The 25,584-nt window shown below is 35.1% G+C and overlaps 1 protein-coding gene across 3 annotated transcripts in view; it reads left to right on the forward strand.

The window, feature by feature from the left end:
- grik2 (glutamate receptor, ionotropic, kainate 2) overlaps positions 1 to 25,584 on the forward strand; it is a 186,995-nt gene that overhangs the window by 42,452 nt on the left and 118,959 nt on the right. For 2 of the 3 annotated variants that reach the window (XM_066701758.1, XM_066701767.1), the window contains 2 exons: positions 20,555 to 20,722; positions 21,744 to 22,001. In XM_066701758.1, the coding sequence (XP_066557855.1) occupies positions 20,555 to 20,722; positions 21,744 to 22,001 (426 nt within the window). Of the gene's footprint in view, positions 1 to 20,554; positions 20,723 to 21,724; positions 22,002 to 25,584 lie in introns of those variants that run through there. The other variant, XM_066701775.1, reaches the window with a different exon arrangement.

The raw sequence follows: 25,584 nt of genomic DNA on the forward strand, positions 1-25,584 counted from the left end.
GACCTTTCATCACCCACTTGTGTCTACATGCCTTCGGAGCTATGGGCTTTACTTACTCGGAGAATGAATGTAAGGTCCCTCGGGAATCAATTAGGCTCTCTTTCTCTCTTCCTCACAGTCTTTCTATGTAAAGTATTACAACAGTTGGAGAGACACACAGTCATGCAGGGGGCTGGAGAGCAGACAAGAAATTATAGATTTCATTGTATATTTCATGCCAATTGATGTTGACTATGCTTATAGTAACATTTAAAGTACTTTAATGATAATAATATAAATGCAGTAATGCTGCACAGTGCTACATTTCACAAACAAATCCCAAAACAGACTGAGCCAATGATTTGTCCTTTAAAAAAAATGTAAGCTGAATCTCCAGCACAAATCAGTTAGTGAAAAGGAATATGCAAGTACCTGCAAAGGGTAGCTCTACACATGAGGCTGACAGAAAGATAGACAGACTGATTGGTTCATTGATTTCTGTGCTTCAGTGCCTCTGGGTCAGCAAAACATTCTGCAAGCAGCTTCGGGAGGCATTGCCAGGCAGTCAGCTTATGCTTCTTGGGGGAACCTGACTCCCCATTACAGAAGACAATGATCCACTAGCTAGTTCAGCCATGGTCCAGGAGCACACTGAGTTCTCAGGTTTAAAGCTACCTGCCATGGTTGAAATTCACAACTACAGCGGCACAGAAGGATGAGACATTTAAGTGTAATGCCTCAGTGAACTGAATCACTACAGCAGGTCATTACTGTCTGTGAAGGATATATTCGGGCATGTCATAATCCTCCACTGTTTATAGCACCTGCAGATGGGCTGGAGAGTTCTGGATGGGCATACAGAACTTGCACTGTAAAATTACTTTACAGTCTTCAAACTCAAGGTTTCTGTGTTTACATTGGGAGTGTTCTATTATATGAGCCGTTTTACTTTGTGTAAGATCATGAAAGTGATTTCTGAGTGTGATTATGAAACAGATAGATGTGTTGGGCCACTGCAAGAGATTTTAGGTGTGTTTACAGTTTGGTGTCTGGATATTTTGAAATAGGTGGGCAATACTGTGGTTAGATTACAACTGAATTCTTTACAAAATAAATGGTTTGATTTGTGCTGTAAATTTGCACAGCGAGTGGGGAGGAAGCACGGTTTGCCAGTGTGGCCTGCAAAATGTGAAGGCACTTTTATCTTCAGTGAATGTTTTATTTTTAGTTACTGATAAGCATGATATATTTTCACAGTACAGGCTAATAGGCTAATGAGAAACAGAAGTGAATGGATGTATGCCCATGCTTTAATACAGCCAGAAACTGACAAATCCCATAGCACTTTTGTCTGAAACAGGAGTTTCGGCAAGAACACTATAGACTTCAGAGAAGGATCTCAAACCGTTGTGAAATAAAGTTGTAAAACGACATTCATACAACCACATGGTGTGTCTGTCTCTGTGCGCAATATGCAATAGTGCTGCATTCCTGTTTTTTTAGGATAACCCTTTCTTGTATAGAGAATTTTGATTACATTTTCACACACACACATTTCCTGTGTTTCTAAGAAAATAAAGTTTCCAGTATAATGTTATTTATAAGTCTGTTTCGAATTAGAGTTACAGAAATGGACTAGTGAAATGTGTAGTGTTATTTTGCAACACTCAGAGCTTGGATCACATGTTATCACCCAATCAGCATTCAACCTTTCAACAACATGGTATCTTTTGTGTTTCATAATGGGTTTGTTCTGTAATATTTTGACAAACACAATGTTGTCAGAACATAGGGTGAACTGTCAGAATAGTCAGAATTTGTATGATTTTTTTTTCTTTCTTGATGGCCTATTATAATAAGATATATTATTATGAATGTAGACTATGAAGATTTTACTTTTTCAAAAGTTGAAGTTATTAACTTTCACGTGAAAGGAGTTAATATTTATTTATTTAAAGGTGCTGGCATTAGTTAATATAATGCAAATCAGGTTGAACCACTGTTTAATCTAGCCTGAAGCCAATTTTAAAAATTTACATATTTATTATACTAAACTAATTAATACCCTATAGATTCTAATTTTAATCATTCTGGGCTTCATTTGTAAAGGCCCAAGGTTTTAAAATCCATAGATGGGCAGATAGAGAATGCGCTGAAGACATATGAAAATAATTTATAAGGGATAATAACATTATTTTTAATTAAGTTTGTTTATATGAAAAAATTGAATGAAGTCGCAATTGATGTTTTTATAGTTTTGTTTGTTGTGTATTTAATTCAGTCAACAGGAAACATAGATTTGAATAAACACAAATACAACACTATACATACGAATTGAAAGCTTATCCGTACATGCCAGGATTTATGGAACAAACCTTTCAAGGTTGTACTAGCAAATACCAATTTATTTGTATGGCGGTCATTTTTTTGATTGCTTACACTATCAAGACTGTTTTGTTTTGATTGTCCCCGTATTTAGTATTTTACAGTAGGTTGTTGTTAAATGTGTGTCATGAGCTTATTGATTGAACAGCCACCAGTATCGTCAATATTTTGTATGTATTGTTATCGTCCTGCACTATAAAATATATTGGTTTATCTCTTTAATTTTATATAACTGCATGGGTCTTATGTCTATAAATGAAAACATTTCTACACTTGATTGTTATATATATATGTATATATATATATATATATATATATATATATATATATATATATATATATATATATATATATATACAACAAACTATATTACATGGCATAATGTTATGAATGGAAAGGACAATATTTCCTATAATTGAGAATATACTTCATATACAATTACATCACATATTTAATTTGTAAATCAGTTACAGTAGAAGTATCTGCTGAAAACATCAGCTCTGATATGGATGGCACTTCAGTTTTTTTTTATGGGGAAAGAGATGGAGGAAAATGTAGACTCAAGCATGATAGTGATTTCAAAAGTCCTCTTGGCTGTTTTAATTTCAGACAAATTCCCTGAATTATTAATATAACACTTGCACCATTTCCAATGTTTTACATCTTGTTCCCAAGTACTTTGGTACATTGCTTTAATAACAAGGGAATCCCCTTTAGTCCAATTATTTTGCCAGCAGGGAATCTAAAATAGCAATATGCATTAGTCACAATTATGTAGATGCAGTGGGTTTAATCATTCACATTTCCCCAGTATAACATGACACTTCTAGTAGGGTCATGCTGATGCCTCACTTCTGACCTACTGTAGGCAGAAATGAACCTAGGGAGGCATATAAAACAGCTAACTTGGAATTGAAATACATGAGCTCCCGAACAGCAATATTACAAAGTTTTCCTTTTATATCTTCTTTACTCCTAAGTCATGGAAATCAATTGAATCCTATATTAGACACTGCTACTTTCATTTAAGGTTTTCATAATTCATCCAAAATAATGCAGAAATATAGCCAGGTTGTCCATTTTCAGCATTTTAAGTGTTAACTAACTTAAAAGTGCCTTTGTGAAAGTATACATTACTTTTCCCCCTAACTCTGTATCTTTGGGTTTATGGGATGAATTTGACTGATCTTCACACCAGTTGCCATTATGCACTCTGCATTTACATGTTCTTCAAAATGTTCATGTAAAAATGTTAGTAATTGCTGTCAAGCAGTCATTTATAATGTTAATACTAATGGCTTTAAGGCACAGTTCCTGATGATCTCTAAATAATGATACAGTTAGAAATCATTGGAAACTATACAATTGTATACACAATTATTTACATAATTTGTTAGCTGTAAAAAGCAGTGTATATAATGTTCCAGTACTTCACTCTGTCTACCAGTACATATAAAATAACGCAGACATTGAAAGCATACAAATTAATGCACTATTTTGCCCTCTTCGGAAAATCACATTGTAACATACGGTTTAAAACTGCATCAGCTCAGTTCCACTCTCCTTAAAATGTTTTTGAATGTTAAATTCACTCATACGGTTTCTACCAAAAAGGCAAGCTATAATTAGCATAATATTGATTAATTTAGTCTACATATTTGTTGTTTATGTTAATGAATGTATAATTATGTCTAAGATTAAGCATTCATACTTTACTTATACAATAACCATACACATGCATCAGCCAAGATTGTGGACTCACAAGTACATACACCAGAAAAAACAACAACACACACTTATTTACAGCATTTCTCTATTCAATTATCCATTTACTTGTGGATTTGAAGTTGTGGACAATATAAGTATTCAATGTCATCTACTTTTAGTTCTCGCCTGTGGTACAAGATATAAAGCACTAATAAAAAACATCATATGCAACAGTAACATATAATTAAATGGAACCAGAAAATCAATACTGAGTCCTAATACACTTGATGTTGTATATTCTTACTGTCTGTCAGCACTGGTTTTGTTTGTCTGTTTTTGTATTTTGCACACAATGCAATTCACAAACAGTAGTGAACAGTGTTGATTATAATTAACAGCAGAATAATGCCAAAACCGCTTGATTACTAGATCTGCCAGCAAGAGGTTACAGGACACTGATACAGCAGAGTTTATTATATAATAGGGGTAGATGGCTGTGTAGTGTTGGGCTTATCAGAACACCCTGGCAGGTCTTTCTAAGAACCGGAAGATATATGTGCAGAAATTAGAAATCACCTGAGTATCTCACAAAATTATAGGTTATGCCCCACTGCATCTGAAAGACAAGCCAATCACAGCAGTGTATGATGTGAAGTGACAAGATGGGGGGGACTTGCCTGGCGCCTAATGTAATCTACAGAAACACTTAAAATATTTAAGAAAGAGACGTAGTCCAGTGAGCACATTCATGATTTTTAAAGACGTATTTCTGAAAATCACACAAAAGAAAAGGAGCTACATACTCAAAAGCAATTATTTAAGGTGTGATGGTTCACTTTTTGTGAATGATCTCTCCAAGGTAAAGTAATTCAACTTAAGAAAATTCAGGGTGAGCCTTTAAGAGGTTATTCATTTGAATAATACAAATACGTTATGAATTGCAAAAATGAGTCGATTTGAAGTGTTGAAATAACATAGCTATTATTGCATTTCTAAGAGAAATCACTTTTCCTTTTCCCCTTTCATCTTGAGACATAAAATCGTTAGTATTACTTACAGAGTCTAATGGTAAGATTAGCTGCAGAATAGAAGCAACATGCTAAACCTGCAATGTAACCTACAGGTGCTTAAAATGAATGAAAGTGTCAATCTTCCAGCTATATTAGTATGTACACCAGTGAAGAAAGATTTTGATAACAGCTTCCTGGCATGTGACAATAATCATTGAGAAAACTGTGATTAATCTCAACACAGAGAAGGATGAAGATAGATTTAAATGACAGCAGTATTTTTCAGTGTGTGTGGATCTGTGAGTGCAGCTTCACACTACTACTTTGCTTACTAGCTTAATAGAGGTTTGCAAAGTTAGAGCGAGCGCTTGTTCTCTTGGTTATTTATTTGAAGTACTTTGCAATAGCTGGTTAAACCTTGCATGGGCAGATAGTTGATTTCTAACAGCAAAGAGTCTAGTTAGCAATAAATTCAAAACCGCTTTGGCAAGTGTTTATTTAATAGTATTTGAAAGAAAATCTGTCCCTCTTAATGTTCTGTAACGTTTAATGATGCTTCTCTGGGCTAAAGAATGAGAAAGTACTTTCATTAGCAGTAAAAAAATTGCTTTAGCTGTAATTTGTTCCTGAATTATTATGATTACTAGATGCTGTTAAGTGTTTAACTTCACAACATTGACATTCTGTCATTACATACCATAGGGACATTTTATAGCATTTGAGGAAGGTTATACCAAATAATAATCAATCATAAATCACAGCAAAATACGTTCTGAAAAGAACATCAGTACCAACTTCATACATTGTGTACACAGGAAGAAAGCAGCTGATACAGCAGCAATAAAATCTGCTTGTAAAAGTAGGCCTATATCCCAGTAATGTATCCCCAGTCCATCCCCCAAAATTCCACAAACAGTACTGACTTTATTCTCCAATTTTTGACTTTTTATAGAAATGGCTTCTTTACTGAAATATTAATTAGTTCCCTGATTCTAAATCCAGCATTCTAATCATTGTTCATTAAAATTGCATCACCAGCTATGCTGTATTTGAATACATTCAGATTTCAGGGATTTTACAAGAATTGAAAGATTATGTTCTAAGCAGAAATGCGAGCAAGTTGGCCAATATGGCTTGAGCATTCATTCTTGTATTAAACTATTTACAAAAAAAGTAATTATATGAATTAAACTCCAAATAGTAAATGAGCATTCTTAAAGTCATCATCTTTAGCTGAATTCTGAGTACAATGTAACCGCAAACAACTTCAGTATACAATTCAGAGGAATAATTACAAATATGAACTTGAAACATTATAAAGAAAAGTGGCTGGTCTATAGTTGAACAATGTAATTTAATGGACAGAGCAACCAGGAAATTGATATATAGTTAAATTCATAAGCACCAAGAAACTAGTGCTTTCAAACTAAGATAAATGGCCTGTTATTTAATGTAAGTTACATTATGTAATACAAGTAACTGAAATGCAAATGACTAATTGTGGGTTTCTTTAACAAATACTACTATTTATTTTCTTGTGTTTTGTTGCCCAAATTATGGCAAAATAGGTCAGTTGTTTGAGCGTAACTTGGTCTACTCTGTGGGCAATGCAGGCTCATAGTGGCTGGTTACCCCCAACCTGGAGGTTTATTTGCAGTGTTTTCTAGTACCTCTCTGTGTAAAATAAACCTGAGTTCAGCCTTGCCTGGAGCTCTTTCTGTTCTGGTTAAAAATAGTGTCTCCTACCTCTTGTTTCTGCCCCAAAATGAGTAGAGAGATTCAATATTTGATGGTATAATGTAAGCATCACAAACACCATAATGTCTCTATTTATTTGAGCAAAATGACTGTTTATGTGTACCACCTAGTCAATTATCATTCTGTGCACTTAGTATTCTGCATAACAATGCCTCGGCTGTAAAATCAGAACAGATAGAAGAAGATCTCAAAGCAGTAATGGTTCAAATGTTCTTCAGGATTATAGAATTCAAGTTTACATAAACTGAACAATGTCCCTTTCTTCCTTTTATGTCTGCAGTACTGTTCATTACCTCCTCTCGATGCTGTTGAATGGTAACAGCTAATGAGAGAGTAATTTGTAAACTTCAGAACATTTCACCATTGCAATTGATCACTTTATCATAACGAGTATATGGTTTGCATGCATATTATGTATATTGTGGATGAACAAACCTTATGTGCATGCAGATCATAACTTTCTGTGCCTACTAACACATTTCCATATTTTCCTATTCTTCACATTGCATTTGTCTGGAAAGTAAGTATCACTCCTTTACAATAATATATTTTTTGGGAAGTATAGGAAAATAATGTGCAAGACTCATAATCTGCATATTTTATGTAACGTTTAAGCTTATAAAGCTAATGCATTAGGGAACTATATAGCAGGGTTTAAAAAGCTGACTTTCCCTCCCTACTGTGAAACTTGAAAAACCAAAGTAGCAAGAGACATGGCAAAAGTGGAAAAGTTGGAAAAGTTAGCTGAAGTTTAGTTGGCGGTAGAGAAGGTAGGAGGTAGGGTATTTTTCCATCGGATCATAATGCATCACATACCATCCTGTCAATGAGTCCGGGTTTATATTATTAAAGAGCACAGAGCAGTCGACCTGTAACAATACTTACTTTAAAACAGCAGCTTCTGCTGATAAAACCTTCTATCTGCAGTTCACCAGATGGCAGTGTGCTGACAGGAAACATTTGAAATGTGCCAAAATTGAGAAAAGGTGAGAACTAATCCAGTAGGAGCTGATAATAATTTTAGATGTTGATTATACACTTAGAGGATGTGCGATGCCTAATGAGCTGTTGATATTGTACTATATCAAGACAAATTAGCAGACATAATTTGGTGGTGCCATTCTCAGTGAGATCATTTTCAGTGTGTATGAAATCTGTGTATGGGAGAGTAACTACAGTTGTAAATGTTCCTGAGATATACACAGTTTAAGGCTAAATTATAATATATACTTCTATATCACCTAAATGTAAAAGTTTGGGGATTTATTTTATTGTATTTTTTATTTACAAAACAGTAATTTAAACAGGGTGAATTTCTTTACTATGACAGAATACTTTTAATTCACAAGCTATAGGGTAAAAGTAAAAGCTTTGACCCCCTTTGGGAGTTGATGTTAGACTGATGATTTCTCCTTCTACCTAATGCAAACTGTTTCTCCAAAACAATGATTTAATTTGGCCAACACTTGTTTAAAAATGATAAATACCCGGAACATTTTAATGGGAAAAATAAATAAATCTGCATTTCTTTAAGCTACTCAGTTATTTAATATAATTGTTTCAAACAGGCAACACATTTATTTAGTGAAGCACAGTCGAGTTGATGAAAACTAAAACAAATGTGTGAAAGGTCCCTTATGTGTCATTGTAGTACATTTCTGTAGAAATTGTTCATGTTTCCTCTCACTTGCAGATAGCCCAAGTTCAGGAGATTGATTTTTATGGGAAGGGTCTGGGTGGTGGGTGGGTTGTGGGCTGTCTGTCATTCATTGGACCTGTGGGGAGGGGGGGCAGACAGAGTGGGGGGTCGTTGGTGTACCATTTGATACCATATTTCACCACATAGCAAAGCTTTCACGTGATCATGCATTTTATACTCCTCTGACTCTTGAAGGTTTTTGGTGAGAAGGGAGGGAGATATTTAGATGTGGAGGTTTCAGGATTCTTGGGCTGTCTAGATTTGGCTCAGATTATTTGTAATGATCTTGATATGTATGCTTTAACATTATTTTATATAACATTATATAACTAATATAGTTAGGATATATAGATCTACAATCTGTTTGGATTATGTATTCTGTTGGGATTGTTTTCACAGTATGTTATTATTGTGTATTAAATTGTATGAAATACACTATGAAATTACACATACATCATGGCAGTACAAGTATGGCAGCCAATGACCTAACCGAGTTCCAACTCCTGTCAGTGAATAACAAGAAAGTGCAGTTGCAGTCCAAACGCTGGACAATGGAGGATAGGAAAAAACATTGCCTGGTCTGATGAATCCTGCTTTTCAGGCTGATGGAAGGAGCAGGATATTGTGAAAAGCCTAGCTGTCCATGGATCCATCCTGCCAGGTTACAGAAATGCAGGCTGGTGGTGGTGGTTTGTTTTTGTGGCACACATTGGCTCCCTTGATATGAGTGGAGCAACACTTGAATGCCACAGGATATCTGAACATCGTTGCAGATCAGGTGCATCCTGTAGTAGCAGCAGTGTACCCATCTGCGAATGGGTTCTTTCAGCAGGATAATGCTCCACAAGGCTAGGATTGTCCAGGGTTGGTTTTGGGAATATGCATGAATTCCTCTTACTGCAGTGGCCTGCCCAGTCAGCAGATCTCAATCCATTCAAGCATCTGTGAGCTGAGTTGGAACGAGCTATTTGGAGTAGAGATCCACCACTAGCCAATTTACAAAACTAGGGGAAGCAATGGAGCCCAATTGGGCCAGCATCCCTGTGGCACGCTTCTGACAGTTTGTGCCCCAAAAAATTCAGGCTGTTCTGAGGGCAATAGGAGGAGTAGCTTGCTATTGGGTCGGTGTACCTAATAAAGCGGCCACTCAGTGTATAGCTAATGGTGCATGTTAGATGAGTGGAAACATTTCCTGAAGCTTTGTCATTTAATCCCACAACAATATGCTGAAACTGGGGTTAACCCATGTCTTGTAGCTCTTGGGTAACTTGTGAACATAATTTAAAAGCAGATGGCTCATTTTAAGTAAGCCAAGACCAGGGAAGTGGGTGTAATTTATTCATCATGAGATTCCCTTAAAGGTTTTTCAGTGAAAATGAAACATTTTTTAAAACAGTTCAACATATTTTTGGGTGAAATATGTTGAGTCTTTGTGTATGGAAGTAAACGATTGCTTGAGATATTACGCTTGAGGTGGTCCTTGATTCATCGGATGATAAAAGGCAAGATTTGCTTTAGTTGTTATAACAGATGTCCCTTCCCCTTTGGGGTATAGGGCACTGCTAGTGCTCATTTTGTTTTAACTTTCTTTTAATATATTAGCTTTGTGTAATGTATATTGTGCTTAATAGCTGCATACATCAGCAGACATCTATATGGAAAATAGTGTGATATACACTCACCTAGAGGATTATTAGGAACACCTGTTCAATTTCTCATTAATGCAATTATCTAACCAACCAATCACATGGCAGTTGCTTCAATGCATTTAGGGGTGTGGTCCTGGTCAAGACAATCTCCTGAACTCCAAACTGAATGTCTGATGGGAAAGAAAGGTGATTTAAGCAATTTTGAGCGTGGCATGGTTGTTGGTGCCAGATGGGCCGGTCTGAGTATTTCACAATCTGCACAGTTACTGGGATTTTCACGCACAACCATTTCTAGGGTTTACAAAGAATGGTGTGAAAAGGGAAAAACATCCAGTATGTGGCAGTCCTGTGGGTGAAAATGCCTTGTTGATGCTATAGGTCAGAGGAGAATGGGCCGACTGATTCAAGCTGATAGAAGAGCAACTTTGACTGAAATAACCACTCGTTACAACCGAGGTATGCAGCAAAGCATTTGTGAAGCCACAACACGTACAACCTTGAGGCGGATGGGCTACAACAGCAGAAGACCCCACCGGGTACCACTCATCTCCACTACAAATAGGAAAAAGAGGCTACAATTTGCACAAGCTCACCAAAATTGGACAGTTGAAGACTGGAAAAATGTTGCCTGGTCTGATGAGTCTCGATTTCTGTTGAGACATTCAGATGGTAGAGTCAGAATTTGGCGTAAACAGAATGAGAACATGGATCCATCATGCCTTGTTACCACTGTGCAGGCTGGTGGTGGTGGTGTAATGGTGTGGGGGATGTTTTCTTGGCACACTTTAGGCCCCTTAGTGCCAATTGGGCATCGTTTAAATGCCACGGCCTACCTGAGCATTGTTTCTGACCATGTCCATCCCTTTATGACCACCATGTACCCATCCTCTGATGGCTACTTCCAGCAGGATAATGCACCATGTCACAAAGGTCCAATCATTTCAAATTGGTTTCTTGAACATGACAATGAGTTCACTGTACTAAACTGGCCCCCACAGTCACCAGATCTCAACCCAATAGAGCATCTTTGGGATGTGGTGGAACGGGAGCTTTGTGCCCTGGATGTGCATCCCACAAATCTCCATCAACTGCAAGATGCTATCCTATCAATATGGGCCAACATTTCTAAAGAATGCTTTCAGCACCTTGTTGAATCAATGCCACGTAGAATTAAGGCAGTTCTGAAGGCGAAAGGGGGTCAAACACAGTATTAGTATGGTGTTCCTAATAATCCTTTAGGTGAGTGTACTTCACTTTGTTGAATACCATGTATAGAAAAAAATCTTGATTGATGGGAATTATGGCAGCTTTACTTGACCTTCTCATTCTCATAAAATAATTTGAATGGGTATGAAGTGTTTATCTCTTACATGATAATACGACAAGGTATTTACAAACTGTTTTTGCTGCTCTCAAAAAGTATATGTTTTTGCTTCACACATGAACAGTCTTTCACACTATGTAGTATTTCTGATCAACAATCCAGAATTTAATTTAGTAGTAATGAATAAATGAATAAATGCATAGTTGTTTCTTTGGGGTGTAAACTTTAAATGTTTCATCTAGTTGTTTTTCAATTAAACATAAACAAATAAGACATTACATATGCTTTAGTCAGGTAGAATAAAATGTTATTTCATAGGTGTATATAAAACAACTTATCTTCTTACTTTCATCGTCCTTGAAAAGTCATGATTACTATACTATGTGAAAGATGTGAAATGAGAAGAGTCATTTGTCATCTCTGTACTAATGGTGTCCCTTGAAAGTGGAAAGTTGAACTTCGTATAAGACTTGGAAGAACTTTGTATAAGTCATAGAGAAAGTATGTTTGACCCATAGCTTTGCAAAACTGTCGCCTCCATAGTTGCTTTATCACGTCATTCTTAGAAGTTCTGCAAACACCCCACCTCCCCAGCAATTCAATTCCTATAATGCTCTGCCAGACAAATTAGACGAGTGTTCACAGAACGCTAAATCCCCTGCCACCTAGTAATCACATGCTTTCTAATAGGTGATCATTCATGATCCCAAAGCTACAGCATATAGATCAGAGGCTAGTACTTCTAAAAAGGAAAATGCAAAATATATCTTAGCAACAATGTTCTGCAAGTATTGGGCTAAAACAGTGGAAGCAGTAGGTAAAAAATGCAGGACTAGAAATTATTTTAGAACAGTGACAATAATAACAATAGCTTCTATTTATTTATTTTTTTCAGTTCGGTCTGCCTTTTCTAAATAATTTGCTTGACCATTAGGAACCCTGTATTTGCTGCACATTGGATATTATTATAATTAAATGTTAAACCATGGTACCTGTATATTAATAATTTTCTAAAGTAATATCTTTTGAAGCAATTACACAGTAGTCTGTCAACATTTACATTATGCCTTTCTTCTCTAAGGAAGCTGGAAAAAAGATTTCCCACCGTGAAAGAAAATGTTTTAATCTGCTAATTTTTATGATTTAAACAGCAGGGTATTTACAGTACATATATAAGCATTAAGAACATTAAAACATAATCTTTAAATGAAAAAGCTTCTGAAATTTCAGAGCTATGAAAGGCTTTGGCTACCTGTATTTTTCTAAAGGGTAGGCTGTTGCCATGGGACCCGCTTGGTCCTGACCTTGCAGTAATGCTGATAGTCATTAGTCACAATCCAATGACATTGACTGTTTCTACTCATTCAACACGGATAGCCAATAGAATCACTCGCTCTTGCCCTAATGGAGACATTGGCTGAGATGGCAGAAAGTGTCTCTATTGTACAGAATGGCCTTTTCATTTCCTGTACAATGCCTCCAAAATACGACCTTTTAAAGCATGTGATGTCTGTGCCTTTTACAGACAGTGTCATGCCTGGGAATTGTAAACCTAATAAAAAATATGTAAATTAATCAAACCCTCCTTTTGTCTTGCAAATGTTTTGCCACCTTTTTCCAACCACTCTTGCTTTCTTTCAATAATTAAAACTTGAACCTTAATCTATCTTATATATTTTGGTTTTGACATACAGTAGACCTTTTAATACTGAACACAATGCTGAAAACCTGTCAGTGCGGTGGTGTACAGAATTTAGGTTCCTCGGCACAATTTCTGTTAAGCTAATTTTTGATATTCTTGATATTATTATTATTCATTGGGAAAATGAGATGGGGTGCCCATCATTATTCAACAGGATCTAACAGTGCATGGGTTTCATAGAGTATCTTTATTCCTGGCACAGAGTAGCATGCTTAGTTGCTGCAGGTTCTGAAATCAGCCAAGCTGAAGGAATTTCATTGAGCACTAAAAATCTTTTATTGATTAAATTATGCATGAGAAATCATTAACTAGTTACAAGCTGAGGATGTCCTGATTGAGAGATTTAACTATAAATTATAGGAACATTCGTTTTTATTTAATCTCTGTCCGAGCAGAATGCTTTACAAAAATCATGTATGAATCTGTGCATTTCCAGTAGACAAAATATCACACTTATTTTCACATAACAGGTGTGTATATATAAGTTCTGTTTTCCTATGATGAGCAAACTCCTGTGGTGAATAAACATATAATTTGATTCACTGTTTTTTAAACACCAAGTTCATGCTTTCAGCTGTTACTGCACTGAACTGAATTGTTGTCTCCTACTCCACATCATCTTAATTTTTTTGCAACTTTTAAGGTTAATCTTTACTGTAATCTGTCATGTATTACATATTAGAGGGTAGAGGACATGAGGCATAAACTTCTTATTCCTTCAAGCCTTTGGGAACTTCCTTTGATACAGAAAATCATGTGAGGTAGGGAAATACATTCCCATACAGATTTATAAATGAACACACCCTGCCCCCCATCAATAATCTCATTCCGTGTGGGAGAGTAAAATCAATAGTCCATGGTCAGGTTCAAAGGAACTCACTCATTAAAAAACTGTATTCACAGGTCTCAGACATCGGGTCTAATTGGAATCAGCTTCTTGTGTGTTTAGTTACAGGTTACTAATAAAAGGTGTGTTTTTCTGTCATTTGGAAAGAAAGCATATGTGGTAAATGTACCTGTGAACCATTATGCTTTTGATACCAGTAGGAGTACATTTTCATTGAAAACTGTGTTCCTTCCCAATACAGTTCAATAGACAATAATACAACAGATTATCATGCCTGAATGTCATTATTTTCACCATCTCTTTTCAGTTTACATCAGCTGTCTTCAAAAAACATTTGCCAGTTGCTTTTAAGACATCAGACTTCAGTGTAATTCACATACTATATTAATGTTTGATTGCTGAAAGGATTTTTGTTTCTAAAGACATCTTTTTCAATGTCATCCTGTTTATTAATCCCTACGTTTGCCGTTTTGATTGAAATCAAATATAATTATCTGTGTCTGAGCAGTAACCTAGAATATATAATATGACACCTCTATGTAAATCTGGAGGCACCTTGCATATATATATATATATATATATATATATATATATATATATATATATATATATATATATATCTTTAAGGCTGAGGCAGTTGTATTGCTACATTTTAAAAGCAGAATCATAGGCTACAGACATTTAGCACTTCACTTTGCATTGGTTTAAAATGTCCTCACAACATGAACTTGAGATAATCAGAATGAATAAATGTTTATAGAGTTGTATGAAAAGATAGTAATTCCATACCAAGTCAGTTATTAATAACAAGATAAATGCATCATAAGGTATCTGTTTAAATTGCACATTGTGTCAGTTCACCTAAGATATAGTAATAACATGTTAGCTGTGCCTCACCCCCCCACCCCCTTGTCTTGGCTGGCTCAGATTCAATGCCACATAACTGTTATTTTACGTGCTTATGGGGTGTTATCAGAGTCTTGGCAGCTTCTTAAAAATACTGTTGTGGATACAAGCTTTGTCTCAACAAAAAGCTTTATTTGACCTTATCTCTGTTGGCAATGGCCTCTACCTAAATGATACCAGTGTAGAATATTTTGTAGACCATCTCTTTTATTTTTTTCTTTCTTCCTTAATAGGAAATTAAATGTATGGTGATTGATCAATTACACTATTATATGCACAGTCCTCCCTACCACTGTGAGAATGTTTCTGTGAACATGTGTTTTTATGGCCTTTGTATGGTTTTATTGAACACGGTGGTTAGTAGCTTTCTACATCAGTTTCTGAGTTTGGCCTGCTTGAAAATAATCAATAAAGCATTAGCATTATTAGTCCTTCTGACAATATTACCCAGGTAGGTATTTTAAGCCAACTGTGACACAGACTTACATATCATTATAGAAAGGCCGACTATGTCGATGTCTGAATGCTTCTAATATATAACACTTTGTCAAAGGGAACACTATGGAGATTGAGTAACAAAGCAACAGTCAGACACAGTGTTTGTTTGTTTGTCCTTCCAACAGAACAGAACATGTAATAGAAGAAAACATCCCCAACATTCTCATGTTCTAAGACCAAAAAGCACAATATAATCCCTTAAAGGAGTATCTCCTTCATTATATGTGTGCTCCATGCATTGCTTAGATAATTTGCGACTGTAACTTTCCAGCAGGAATAACTTCTAAAGAGAGGTTTCTTATCAGAAGGAGAGGAAATTAACAGAGGGAATACATTGGTGCTTCTATGCTTTATGCTTACAATGCTTTACCAGTAGGATTCACAGCATGTTATGATTTGAGTTGCTTTTCTTGCATACGTCTTCAGAAACACTCTACACAGGAGCTGATTTGCTGCAGTAGATGGCTGGTATTGCAAATTACAATCTAAGCAGAACCCCCTAAAAACAAATATAAACCGAACATCCAACACTAATATTTTGCCTATAGGCTGTATTACAAATGATAAACAGGAACAATAACATCAATATAAAAGGCTAGTCATTAAAATAAATTAGTATTTTCAAATTAAACAGAGGTGGCAAATAATTGATATGGTATTTCATGGAGGGTTAAGAAATCGCTTCTGTGCATGTCTCCTTAAAATTAGGACCATTTTATATATAAGTATTTTTTGCAGCTAATCCTGTTATCTTGACATCGATGTTGACAATTTCCCCCTGCCGTTGAAAGGGAAACTGTCCCCTCATATGATTTCTCCTTATGCAATTCTTTTCAAGCTGTAAATTGGCTTTAGCACCTAGCAAGAGTCCTTGGAGGGCTAAAAGTTATTTTCCTAAGGGTTGTGGTTAATAAATATGTTTCTGCAGGACTGCATCTTCAATGATAATAAGGATTTAGTATAAGCAGGCTATGCTACACTAATGTTCTGTCATCCCCACCGGTCACATTGTCAACATCTAAGAAACTGCAGTCTCAGCAATAAGTCATATTAAATAAAAACAAAAACTATATATATATATATATATATATATATATATATATATATATATATATATATATATATATATATATCTCACAGTAATTGTAGATGGATTGGTAATCTCATTTAAAGTGTTTTAAGATCTAAACCAAATCATTCTTGAGCTGTTGCAGCCTACAAGAGATTTAGCACATTCAGTTTTGTTATGCTTTCTGACTTTCCTAACTCCTGCATTCAAAGCATTTTGCTATGTTTTCCTTTATGAAGGTTTTTAATCTTTGTAATATATTCCAAGCTTTATGTCACATCAAATATACAGGGAGTGTCATTCACTGAGCTTCATTACATAGTCATTAAATCAAATCCCTTTTTGATGTTGTTACCATCATTTGCATGCCTTTTGGAGTTATGATATCATGTTGGCATCTGGAACACATTTTTATATTGCACACAGTTAGTTTGAACCCAGATTTGTGACATAAAGCATTATGGTGTTGGTAAGCAAAGTCCTGTCCTTAAAATTCCACAAATAGCCTACTGTTCAAAATATTACTGTACTTTTTAACATAAACTGACCTCATTAGACCTCTTACACTACATTAACAGCTGCGGTTTGCTTGTGCCAGTTGATAATACACTGTAAATATTTAGACATAACATTGTCTATTATCAGTCTCCCTCGACAAAACAGTGTAAGATAATGCAATTCTTGGGAGTCACATTTTTATGCAATGCACTTCTATTTCTAAAAGCAGCTTTCAACTATTACAAAATGCAAGGAAAGACATTTATTGGTCTATAGTGAATAAACTGTAAAGTAAATAGGTCAATAAAATTGCTACTCTTAGCTGAGACAAAAACATGTATTACAATTAATGAACTCCCACTGAGAGACAAAGTTACACTTTTAACACCCAACTGCTCAAGAGCTTTTGTATTGTTTTGTCATGTTATGAATGCAAGCACCAGTTTTATACTTCAATTACTCTAATTAGCATACAAGAGAACATTGTAGATGTCTATGATATTCTCCATAAGTAATTTTAAATTAATGTATGGAAAAAACAATAAACCCTCCAGAATATATTTCACATATTTGTGAGATACAATGCTGCTGATATTAGGTGAAGCATGTCTTGCTAAAGAAAGAATAAGGTTAACTGAAATGTTGAGAATAAAGGCCTACATCAGATATGAATGCCTTTCTCCAACCACTATTGACTTGTTTATAACTTTGTGGACCAACAACATATTTTAATACTGCTCAGATTTATTTCTCGCCTTTTCTCAAGATTCTGTGGAGTGAACTTTATCTTTACTCCTACTGTGTTGTAGCTTTAACATTCTGGTCACCATAAAAGGCAAAAAGATAAGCAAAAAGAAATGTATATTCTACCGAGCCTTTGTTCTAATTGTATTTTGCTGGAAGGAACAGTCAGAGATATCAATTGCCCAAGGAAGCGTATGACTTATTTGGTCTTTAAGAGTGTTGTCTTTATCATAGGTTCACAGCAAGAAAATTAGAAAAAAAATCTATTTTTCCCCCCACCTCATCTGTGGTGATTTGTAATGTCATTTTGCATTACATTTAAGTATAATTTCTTTTATTGAAAGCCTTTGTGCATGGTTAAATTATACCATTGAATAAAAAAATAAAGCATCTGGTTATGCTTTTCACCAAATCTAATGTGGTTCATTTGTTAGATTTTAATCATTACACCCTGTCTCATAGCATAGAACCACACACTGCCAGAACAATGGTGAATTAAATGGCCTTATCCTCAGTGCTCAGTTGTCGGCATTCGGCTTTAAATCCATCAAAGACAGCTGATTAAAAGCCTCACCAGACACCTGGGGCTACTTTTTTAAAATAAATCATAGCTGTTAATGCATAATCAATACAACATTCAGAGAATAGGAATTATTAATCAAGCATAACAGGGCAACAGAATTGTCTCAAACATGTGAATGGCATAATGATAACAATATGCCTTGGTCACCATTTTTTCCCCCACTTTGCTCATTTAGCTAAGGTATTTTAATGTGTTTTTTGGCACAGGAATGGCAATTAAGGGAATGATGCTTTTTTTGTTTGTCATTTGTAGTTGTATAGTTATGGTATTTATTTAATTTAATATTTTTGTATGGTGAAAAGGTTTTGTTTCTTTGGCTTTCATAGTTGCACGGCTTAATTACAGTGATTGTAAGCAAAGTATTATTTTCCCTATAGGCTCTGAACCTTTGTTCTTTGTTTCAGTGATGGCAGATGTAAACAGTATTTATCATCACTTTGTTCACAACTCACAAGCGTATTGAGTGTAGTATGCCAAAAAGGATTTGCACATGAACATGAATCTGTCTCATAAAACCATTGTCTTTGTAGAGACCCAGGACTAATGACAGCAGTGTCCGGGTAGCATTAAGCTCTGTTGAGGTGCATGCGCTGCACTCCTCTCATCTGGCACCAATGCCTGATGGTTATCAGAGCTGTCGTGCCTGACCTGTGATCTTTAAAATACCTACATATCCTTGGAACCAGTTCTACCTGCCACATGTAACACAAGTGAACACAGCACATGTATGGGGCTTACTGGAATGTCAAGTTTATATGATCTTTCAGGAAAGGGTCTCCTTTTACTGTTATTGTGAGGCATTGGTCTTTGCATATGGCTATTTATCCAGCACGCACAGCACATTATTTAACTATATTCTACCCATCTGTAATTAATCATACTATTGAAATGTGATGGCTCTGTAGGAAACAGGGTTACCACATTCTGGCTCCCAACTATATTAAATCCTATTTATCTGACATTTATTAATACCTGCACCTCATTACGACATGCAAAATAGATAGCTCCCAAGGGCAGGGATATAATGAGTATAAAGTGTACCACGCACTTATTGCCTCCAGTTGTTCCTGTTTTTTTAGCCTTTAAGAGGAGATGTGTGCAACATACATATTATTATCACAGCATGGCAACGGCTACATATTGCAATATACTAATAACAATGTGCTGACCAAGTGCAAATGTGACTGGACTTGTGTGCTGCTGTGATCAGACATCCATTGCTATTCTTCAGTGGCTAAACATGATACAATTGTCCATTACAGCACAGATGGTCAGCACTGGATGGATGCAATAAAATGTAGACTTTTTGTAGTCTTTATTTGCATATATGTGAATGGTACAGCTGATGAAACTTTCAATATGTGCATACAAACAATTATAATAATACAGGAATTCCAAAGTAATTACAGCAACAATAAGAGCAGAGCCTCCCAAAATAAAATCCAGAACAAAACAAAACAAAAACAAACACCTACAACATTAGTACTGAAATTGATGAGTCACTGAGTCAATTGCAAACCAATCAAAGATAGACAGCAGCTACCGATGATCCTGCGGTTAATCTTTAGGACTTGACAAAATAATTGCACAAGTTCCAATACAGTGAAGCCCATTCTGCTGTAGAGTCCCCAGCTGCATATTAAAATATCCTCAATGGCAATGAACTTCGACTGATCACAGCAACACCCTGGTAGTTCCTCATGCAGCGGACTAAATTAAACCATAAAACTCACTGAACTCAGTTGAAGACATACCATATTAATAATAGCAATGCGATATACATCTCATAAATGCTAAATTGGAGCTAAATAAAGTGAAATAAAATATATTGAAATTGAGAATAATTTAAACATTCACCATATTTAATAAGCCATTGCACAAAATAAAAATGGAGTAACACATTGAATGAGGAATCTAATTTCTCTGAGTAGGAAATGACGTTTTTATCATTCTTATACAGTCAATCATACCACTTCAAATAGTCATGACAAAGTGCACAAGAAAACAGAATGAGAATTCTGTATGCTGTATTCTTTCTCAATGATTTAATTCTCAAAATGATCTGAAATTATGTTGAAAATCAAGTCAGATGGAAATCCCATTAATACATACTTATTTTGTGTGGGTTGATAAATATACAATCAGTTATATATTTGAAGAGATTAGGCACTAACACTTGTTATTTGTTTTTTTCAGGGGGGATATTTGAATCCATTGAAAGTGGTCCTTCAGGAGCTGAGGAATTAGCGTTTAAATTTGCTTTAAATACAATTAACAGGAACAGAACACTACTGCCAAACACAACATTAACGTATGACATCCAAAGGATAAACATCTATGACAGTTTTGAAGCTTCAAGAAAAGGTAAAGTGGGTTGAATTTCAACCTTTATTTTTAATATCTGATTTTAATGTGCTTTCAAAACATGTCATGCCATTCTACTATATTGTAATTAACAAGCTTGTGGATCTTTAATTTTGTTCATTCCTAATGCATAAAATATTTATCAGTCAATCACCTGTTTTGTCATGTACTCAGATTTTTTTGTCTTGAAATAATGTTCATAACAATACATTTCTTTATCACAGATGTAGGCTGTACTGAAACATGCAGATGTTTCTTAGAACTGATTTATATAGTAACTCATAAGTTGTCCCCTTGCTGTGAATACAATATGTGTAAGCCAGACGTTTAAGGCTTCAGTTACTTACCCCATGGTACTGTATAGTATAATGTTGTAAATATAGTAGCCTATTGCTTATTTATTATGTTGTACTCTTGTAAACTATGTAAGTTGTCAAAATAATACACAACATTATTGTTGCACTGTAGCTACTGGTGTCTGAATCCAGCCAGCACTTTTTCCTGTATGTCCTGATGTCAGATAATTGCCATTTATTTCAGCCCTTACTATTGCTTTAATAGTAGTATTAATAGTATTTATTAGTAGTTACTGTGATGATGATGATGATGATAATGATTATTGCTTCGACAATACATTATAAAATGTCAGGAACTCCTATCTCTGAAGTGGAATCCTTACATTGAACTGTAATAATGTAATTATTGAGTTATGCATTTTACATCTGTCCCCATGCAGGTATTTGCTTAAGTGCAGGACATGGTAAATGTAGGCCTCCTGTTCTGTTTGATTTAGGAGCTGTCTCCCACCTGTTATTATTATTATGTTTCTAACTGGTACTGTGCTGTTAATGTAATTTCTTCTTCTCAAATTGCATTTTAAAGTTTATATTTGTATTATGCATAGTTTGATTAGCAGGATTGAGACAGAGTTTAGCAAATAATTTACTTGATTTGAACAGTACCTGCTAGCACATTTGCCTTTTCTTCTCTCATCATTGACAGAATTCTATCTCCTCTTCAGCCTGTGATCAGCTGTCTCTCGGGGTGGCTGCCATCTTCGGTCCTTCACACAGCTCCTCAGCCAACGCAGTGCAGTCCATCTGCAACGCACTGGGAGTTCCTCACATTCAGACAAAATGGAAACACCAAGTATCAGACAACAGGGACTCCTTCTACGTCAGCCTTTACCCCGATTTCTCATCTCTCAGCCGAGCCATCCTGGACTTGGTCCACTTCTTCAAATGGAAAACTGTCACAGTGGTGTACGATGACAGCACAGGTAAGATACATTTGGAGAGATTCATTTATTGTCATGTCACTGACTATATATATATATCTTCGTCTTTTGGTCCTTGTTTGTCAATGTACACTCCTCTGTATTCTTTTGCCAAACTGAGAGAAAGTAATTGAACTAGTACACAATAAACAAGGTCGTGATAATTCCCAGCCTCAAAATATAGTGCACTGTAGCTACATCATACACTGCTGTATTTTTGTAGGTTCATAATGGTCCGATTAATTAACAAGTAAACAGACATAGTAATTTCATAATTATGGGTTAAAATAACTTGCTGTCCTGTCAGAATTTTAAAATGAATAGGATCTTCTGAGCATAAATCAGAACCTCACAAATGTGTAATGCTGGTATGTTTTGTAATACTCCTTCTCAAACCAAGGGTCTTAATATATACACACTTGCCAGAAACACTGGCATTTCCCAAGTATGTACATATAATAATAATAATAATAATAATAATAATAATAATAATAATAATAATTATTATTATTATTATTATTTATTTCTTAGCAGATGCCCTTATCCAGGGTGACTTACAAAATATAAGAGAAATACAAAGTGCGATAATTACATATGCAGTATGGGTTCACACTTCATATAGATAAAAGGTTGCCGTAATTTGTTAGCAACTCATTTCTACAGATGGCCCTATTTATTTTGAATGCCAGCGTGTATCTGTGAATGTAGAAGCAGCCTTATTGTGAAACTTTTTTTTGTTGTTCTGCAAAAACTTGCAATATGTTAGATTGTAATACTCTGTGCCTTGGAGGGATAATTGACTTTCACTGAAGACAAAATCCTAATGGATATACATTTAACCCATGCCATACTGAATTACGTCTTTACCATTTTCTTTAATTGTATCAGTTTAAAGGTCAATGTGTATATCAGTATATGCACTAGCTGATGTACAATGTTGTAATTTTGCAGCTCATTGAAACAGCATTGTTTTTTTAGCACTCCAATGACTCCAATTTGAGTTCTGTACATGAAGGGTATAAAGAACTTAACTTCTTAGACAAATAAATATTTTCAAGCTTATTGTAGTCTTAGAAACCATTACATATACTTCCAGGCATTTGACCTTTTTCAGTCTTTCATAAGGTTGGAAGTAAAACAGAAAAAAACATTTTCTTTTATGTCTAGCTATATGTTTTCTAATAAGTGCAATGTAACTCAACAGAGACCATGTCTACCTCCTGTCAGACCTGCCACAGAAATCAATAGTTTTTATGTTTACTCAAAACAAAGTCCCTTTTGTATGCTGAAATATAAGGCAACAGCTTGAATGTGATTGAGCACCACTGGAAAATATCCAGAATGTCTCTAGACACTGAGTAATCAATTTCAATTTGATCTGTGTGACTGAATAAATGCAACACTAGAAACTTTATATTAGTAAACAAAATATGAAATAAATACACATGTCACTGTATCCTTAAGTCTCATGTTTGTTGTATCTGTAATTGTTAGAAATGTAGAGATCCAGTAATACTCCACTTCAGTGAAGTTTAATAAATGTTCAAATTAATTTATTATTATTATTATTATTATTATTATTATTATTATTATTATTATTATTATAAAATAAGCCTAAGACGATTAACATAATTAAAATATACAATCATGTTTGGACAGATAAACATGGTTTGATTTGTTCATTGAGCAATCAATAAGCTATAAGGTAAGCAATTATTCATGCAGGATCCTACATGTCAGAGGTTTAAGTGAAAGCAGCAAGGTAATATACTTGCACTAAAGCAGTATCCAGCATCTACATACTTATTAGTATAAAGCTTATATCACTTTTTAGAGAGAGAGAAGGTTGTTTCAGGGGGATAGGTCTAAAATGTGCTGCTGGACTATTCTAGTGTGAACTCACATGAGATGAGTTGAGGCAATGAAATGGGAATGTCTTCAGCGATACTTCTGCAGGGAGAATTTATTACTATTATTTATTAATAATTGAAATCAGAGCTCCAAAACATAATATTGTTAAACAAATGTGTGTGTGTGTGTGTGTGAATATACACGTCACAATGACACAACCACGTAGCCCTAGAAGGCAAGTTTGCAGTGCCTCAAGCGGTCCTTTTGCCAAAGGTACGGAACATCTTGTATTTCTTATATCATTAAATATTGAGCTTCAGAACGCAAGATTGCTAAGGAATTGCATCAGATCTTGATACCATTGAGGATTTCTAGTGGCTAGTATGTATGTTTCTTTTTAGTAAGATACTCTTTAGTTGAGCTTTAAAGATAAGCATCCCCCTTTTTTCTTCTTTTAATGTTACATATATTTAGGAGTTAAATCAAGGATGTTACTTTTATGTGATAAATTACTTAAAAAAAGTTTGCTTAAATTCACAATGTAGTTTAATCAGTAAAATTAAAGAAAGAAAAACAAATAAGGTGTTACGTGAAAATAACACAAGAAGTGCATATTCATATTCTCTCTTAGCAGGTGTTTGGATCCATCTGTGATGTGTAAAGAGACTGGCAAATTAATTAATTAATACATTTGCCTGTAGTTCCTGATTGGCTCATTGATCATTTTGTTTCTTTATTTTATTTTTTCTAAATTATATTAGGTTACTAAATTTCCAAATGTGCTAAATGCATTCAAATAATGTAATAATTGTTTAATGCTTTATTAATCTTGACATGTGGGAAACATTGTTTTATCCAGCTCATCATGGTTAACAAATATACTTATCATGAAAAGTGTTATATATAGCTTCTGCTGATTCATCTAGCCCTGGAGGGAATGATGCTAGTCTCTTGAGGTACATTTCCTCACCAGTTGCTTCACAATCAATGTTTGAAACTGTGTTTTGTTGTCATTCTTTTTCTCCTGATAATGTGTACAATTTGCAGCATATTAAAAACAATAGTGACTTCTAACCTCCTAGTACCTAATAAACTGTTTAAATATTCAGCATGTTAAATACAGATCCAGGAGAAGTCAGAACGCATTGGTCTAAGTCAATAAAAATCCATTGGGCAAGGTTCCTTGAAGTTCCCTTGTGGTCTAAAATCTTCATAAAAGCATGTATTCATAAATTACACAGACAAAGAGGCAGCAAGAGGAGCTGTCTCAAAGCTCATCAGACCAATAATAATCAGATAGGTGTAAAGGGTTTATTGTCCGTTTTTATATATTAACATACCAGAGAATGAGACGGCTTTATTGATTGACATACAGGTTTCTTAGATTTGCTTCCCACAAAATTGGTCATATCTAGTTTAATTGGTTATTCCACAGACCTCTAACTAAGCATAAAAAAACATAGATAAAGCTAACATTCTTGGGGGTTTGATTGCACACAAACAACAGCAACAACAATAACAAACAAAGAAAAGAAAACAATAAAGTAGCCTTTAGTACATACACCGATCAGCCATAACATTATGACCAAATGCCTAATATTGTGTAGGTGCCCCTTTTGCCACCAAAACAGCCCTGACCCCTCGAGGCATGGACTCCACTAAACCTCTGAAGGTGTGCTGTGGTATCTGGCACCAAGACGTTAGCAGCAGATCCTTTAAGTCCTGTAAGTTGCGA

The sequence above is a fragment of the Amia ocellicauda genome, chromosome 1, assembly GCF_036373705.1.
Source record: "Amia ocellicauda isolate fAmiCal2 chromosome 1, fAmiCal2.hap1, whole genome shotgun sequence".
NCBI classification, from domain to species: Eukaryota; Metazoa; Chordata; class Actinopteri; order Amiiformes; family Amiidae; genus Amia; species Amia ocellicauda.